General features: G+C 44.5%; 1 protein-coding gene across 1 annotated transcript in view; it reads left to right on the top strand.

Annotated features, from left to right (window-relative positions):
- esrp1 (epithelial splicing regulatory protein 1) overlaps nucleotides 1-4,483 on the top strand; it is a 23,174-nt gene extending 18,691 nt beyond the window's left edge. Inside the window, 2 exon segments of the mRNA XM_052495575.1 lie at nucleotides 1,249-1,375; nucleotides 2,481-4,483. Coding sequence (XP_052351535.1) covers nucleotides 1,249-1,350 — 102 coding nt within the window. The 3' untranslated portion in view covers nucleotides 1,351-1,375; nucleotides 2,481-4,483.
- Nucleotides 4,484-5,710: the final 1,227 nt, after the last annotated feature.

Here is a 5,710-nt window from a genome sequence, read left to right as displayed (position 1 = left end):
TCTCACGGTATAGTACGTGTTGCCGTGTCCTCTCATGTCTCACGGTATAGTATGTGTTGCCGTGTCCTCTCATGTCTCACGGTATAGTACGTGTTGCCATGTCCTCTCATGTCTCACGGTATAGTATGTGTTGCCGTGTCCTCTCATGTCTCACGGTATAGTATGTGTTGCCGTGTCCTCTCATGTCTCACGGTATAGTATGTGTTGCCATGTCCTCTCATGTCTCACGGTATAGTATGTGTTGCCGTGTCCTCTCATGTCTCACGGTATAGTACGTGTTGCCATGTCCTCTCATGTCTCACGGTATAGTATGTGTTGCCATGTCCTCTCATGTCTCACGGTATAGTATGTGTTGCCGTGTCCTCTCATGTCTCACGGTATAGTATGTGTTGCCGTGTCCTCTCATGTCTCACGGTATAGTATGTGTTGCCATGTCCTCTCATGTCTCACGGTATAGTATGTGTTGCCGTGTCCTCTCATGTCTCACGGTATAGTATGTGTTGCCGTGTCCTCTCATGTCTCACGGTATAGTATGTGTCGGTGTGTCCTCTCATGTCTCACGGTATAGTATGTGTTGCCGTGTCCTCTCATGTCTCACGGTATAGTATGTGTTGTGTCCTCTCATGTCTCACGGTATAGTATGTGTTGCCGTGTCCTCTCATGTCTCACGGTATAGTATGTGTTGCCGTGTCCTCTCATGTCTCACGGTATAGTATGTGTCGGCGTGTCCTCTCATGTCTCACGGTATAGTATGTGTTGCCGTGTCCTCTCATGTCTCACGGTATAGTACGTGTTGCCATGTCCTCTCATGTCTCACGGTATAGTATGTGTCGGCGTGTCCTCTCATGTCTCACGGTCGATCCAAAGGAAGTATTCCAATCTGCTAATGGAGGAGTGTACTATACTGTCAGGTATCCACTGTATTTGCCTGGAGGCTATCAAACAAGTTAGTCAGGTCTTCCCTCCCTGTTCTGTTCCCTCCCTCACAAACACCCACAGGCATTCTGTTGGGTGGATCTCCACTGCCTGCTTGGACTTGATTTGGCTGCTCCTCACTGATACACTAGGAAATAGCCAGTGAGTTCAGCCTGTGCTAATGAACACTAGTTTGGAAGTTGAGGTGATACTATATACTGTAGATAAATCAGCAGTAATCATCTTGTAAAGGCTGACTCTTCTGAACACACAGCCCAGCCCAGCCTGTCTCTGTCTCAGTCCCCTGTGTCTCTGTCCCCCTCAACACTATAGTACGCTACTGAGGATGGCCTTGTGCACGCTCATGCTAACATGCACGATCACGATCCCTCCCGGACTCTGCTCACGCAGCCCAAAGAGTGGGTGTGTATTTAAGGGGTGTGTCCTAGGCAGGCGGAAGGTAAGGATTGGCTGACAGGGTCATGGGGCGTGTTTCTCCTTTCCTTCGTCTCCGGGACGACGTGGTTGTGGGTGTGGTTTGAGATTCCGGGTTACTAGGGGGTCACGGGGTAGAGTCTAGCTTGGTGGGATTGCAATGCCCCAAACCACACTGTAAAAAAAGATGATGGTTCCACCAGAGAAGGTTGTGTTGATCGGGACACAGAGTAGATGTTCCCCCCTCAACCACTGGTCCAGGATCAGATGTCTTCTACCCCCTGATGGTTCACATTTGGATTGTGTGTTTGTGTGTGTGTGTGTGTGGGGGGGGGCTGATCCTAGATCTGTGGTTAGGATCGGGTGTGTTGGATAATTTGATCCTAGATCTGTGGCAACCAGCTACAATAGGACTGTGAGTTTGTTAAACAACATATTTGTTGAGAAAAATCACAATCCTATTCCAGCTGATTTCCTTCTTGACATCTATATTTTTACAGTGCAGATCAGATTACCCCACAAACCCAAGGATCAGATTATCCCACACATCAAATCCTAACTTCAGATCTAGGATCAGATTACCCCACAAACCCAATCCTAACCTCTAGGATCAGAATACACCACACACCCAATCCTATCCTCAGATCTAGGATCAGATGTTTATTTAATTTAACTAGGTAAGTCAGTTAAGAACAAATTCTTATTTACAATGATGGCCAAGGAACAGTGGGCTAACCACCTTGTTCAGGGGCAGAACGACAGATTTTTACCTTGTCAGCTCGGGGATTCGACCTAGCAACCATTTTGGTTACTGGCCCAACGCTCTAACCACATTCTCTGGTGGAACCTAGAACCGTACCTGTTCTATGTGGTCAATTTCTACCTGGTGCTGTCTGACTCAGCCCTTCCAAGGTGTGTTCCCGTTTCCTCCCTGGGGCGTTGTAGTGTGCTAGATAGTGTTATCACTGCTGTACTAGTGTCAGGTGGGGAGGTGGTGGACTAGGTGATGGAATCCTCTGGTGCTGGGACAAGGAAACCTTCAAACCACATAGACTCCTGTCCTTTCTCTTTTCACTTCCTCTCTTTATCTTCCTCACCCTCTCTCCCTGCCTCTCTCCCTCTCTCTGTAGAGTCCTATGGAGGCATTGCCTGTACTGAGCAGTATGATTGGTCAGTCCAGCAGCGGTGATGCTCTGATGCCCTTCTCCCCTCTCCTGACCAAGCAGGGAGGGCACTACCTGGACCTAAACATGCTGTAGAAGGCTCAAAGATCTACACACTGACACTCACTACCCACACACTATACCAGGGGTGTCAAACTCATTTGACCACAAGGGCCACATTGGGGTTTCACCCAGATCTGGAGGGCCACAGTAAAAAGTGGTTATATTTCCTTTTTTTAAAATAGAAGACATGGCTCTATATTAAACTGTGCCGAAAGTTTGACACTCCTTCACCACAATATCACACAACACACACATGCACCCCCCCAAAGGACATGTGGGGAATGTCCTGGCCTCCAGCTCTGATGTGTGTTCCCTGTCTGAGTTTTGTGGTATATACAGTGTATATGCATGAGAGCAGAAATGTATTTTATATCAGAGCTTTGCCTCAGCCAAACAGCAGCTCTGTCTTATATTGCACATAGTATTTTAAAAAGCTTTCTAGAGAGACGTTCTAAGATGTTACAACCACTTCAGGAGACGTCTGTTAGAAGTAGAGCTGCGTTTAGTACTAATTATTCATCGGAACCTTTCTTCATGACTTGCATGCATTTGTGTATGTGTGTAAGTGCTTGTGAATGCGTGTGTGTGTGTATAAGTGTGTGTGGATGTGTGCGTAAGTGCGTGTGTGTGAGAGAGAGGAATGTGCATAGTGCACTACTCGCTCTAGATACTATATGTATATATTTTATTTTATACTGTCTGTCTAAAAACGTTATATTACATTTTATTTCTTTATACTTTCTATAATTTTACAATCCAATACTCAAACGTTGTATTAGGAAGCCTCCTGCATGAAGAAGTTAGTAGTGCTAGCTACACTCAGATGTTTACATGTTATGGAAAATATAAAGCACTGCTAACCAATCAGATTACTATACAGATTATACTGTATATCAACAGCATAGTGTCTGACATAAAAGTCAAATCAAATGCTGAATCACTCCCACACCCCTCCCATCTAACCTGTTTATGTTTGCCTAGTTCCACTCCACCCTTGCCTTTTGTATGTGATGCCAAGCTGAGCCCAGAGCCAGGAGATTACTATTCCTGTTGCCGGTGGTGTAAAGTACTTAAGTAAAAATACTTTAAAATACTACTTAAGTCGTTTTTGGGGGGTATCTGTACTTTACTTTACTATTTATATTTTTGACAACTTTTACTTCTACTCCACTACATTCCTAAATAAAAGTATGTACTTTTTACTCCTTTACTCCATACATTTTCCCTGACACCCAAAAGTACAAGTTACATTTGGAATGCTCAGGCAGGACAGTAATATGGTCCAATTCACACACCTATCAATATAACGCGTTGTACTATATCAATATAACGCGTTGTACTGCCTCTGTTCTGGCAGACTCAAGAAAAGAAAATACTGCGTTTGTAAATAAATGTACTTTTTTACAACAGTTGAGTACTTTTTCACCACTGTACTTAAGGACATGTAAAACCAGATACTTTTAGACTTTTACTAAAGTCATTTTCTATTAAGTCATCTTCACTTTTACTCAAGTATGACAATTGATTCCCACCACTTCCTATTGCCTTACCCAGCTCGGTCCCAACTCACTGTGATGGAGATTTACCACTGTGCTCTCTGGTTCCTTACTGTAATGTCACTGTGCCTGCATCTCAACAGTCTACTTCATGACATAAAAGGAATTGTTCTCATCTATCATGAGTTTTCAGATCAGTGCAGACTAAGGAGATGAGGCAAGGAGAGGACCGCGCTTCAGACTATTGAAACCAGTGTGTTTTACTCCCATGAAGGCCAGATTAGACAGTAGAGCTATAAATGGCCCATAATGATGTAATACATTGATGTCTGCTGTGACTGTGGGTCCCTGGCTGTCCAGGGAACTCTCCTGTGACCACACTGACACTAATAAATAGAACATGTGAAACAAGCCTGTCTGGGAAACTCATTGTTTACAAATCAAACGCACTGCGAATTCATTATTCATTACAACAATCAACTGAGAACTCCCTGCCACGGTGTACTGACTCAGTACCTCACACACCTTTTCTCACACTATAACAGTACTATTGTCATCCTGAAACAGAGATAATTATAGCAGTAAAAAATGGAGGGAGATGAGGGTAGAGGAAGAGAGAAAACAAGAAGCACTAGTTACCCCGAGGGCAGAACTAGCATTGTATAACACTACGACCCCACCCACATTCTCGTTCACTCCACAACACTCTACCTGATCCTGTTAATGCACCAGTTTATCTTGATTCACCTGATACACGCACACACAGTAACGCACCCCCCGAGCAGAGAGCAGAATGTTTGTTAAAGTTAACATGTTGTCTTTATTAAGGTTAAACACAGGGGTATAGAGCATAGACAAGAACAGCAACAAGGAACTGCACAGAAACATGGCAGAGCTGTAACCTGAGCTCTGACCCAAACTCACCAGTTAGTGCCATGTAACCTCAGGCCTAGGATCAGATTAGTTCTAAGATTAACCATAAGGAGGATGTAAAAAGGCCTTATCCAGGTAGTGGTTATGGGCAACTATAACTGATCCAAGCTGCAGTCTGTTTGGGTCTGTCTCCATCTACAGGACAAGACCGGGACTGCAGCTCTGCAGACCTGGGAACAGTTACCAGCATGTAGCAGTTTCATCAGAGCAGATCAACATGACAATACAATAAGTCATGACAAATTGTTTGTGTCATCATTTAAACAGTTAGGGCTTTGATTGTGTAGCAGCAGTAACCTTACTACTTTAACATTCATCTTTCATCGTCACCTGTCCCTCTGTCTGTCTGCAGGGATATGTGATTCTCTCAGAACATGTTATTACAGGGTGTGTTATTACAGGGTGTGTAGTGTGGGAGCATGGTATTACAGGGTGTGTAGTGTGGGAGCATGTTATTACAGGGTGTGTAGTGTGGGAGCATGTTATTACAGGGTGTGTAGTGTGGGAGCATGTTATTACAGGGTGTGTAGTGTGGGAGCATGGTATTACAGGGTGTGTAGTGTGGCAGCACGTTATTACAGGGTGTGTAGTGTGGGAGCATGTTATTACAGGGTGTGTAGTGTGGGAGCACGTTATTACAGGGTGTGTAGTGTGGGAGCATGTTATTACAGGGTGTGTAGTGTGGGAGCATGTTATTACAGGGTG

The sequence above is a fragment of the Oncorhynchus keta genome, chromosome 34 (assembly GCF_023373465.1).
Source record: "Oncorhynchus keta strain PuntledgeMale-10-30-2019 chromosome 34, Oket_V2, whole genome shotgun sequence".
In the NCBI taxonomy this organism is placed as follows: Eukaryota; Metazoa; Chordata; class Actinopteri; order Salmoniformes; family Salmonidae; genus Oncorhynchus; species Oncorhynchus keta.
The sequence above is the reverse complement of the archived record's forward strand: the minus strand, read 5'-3'. Positions and strand labels throughout refer to the sequence as shown.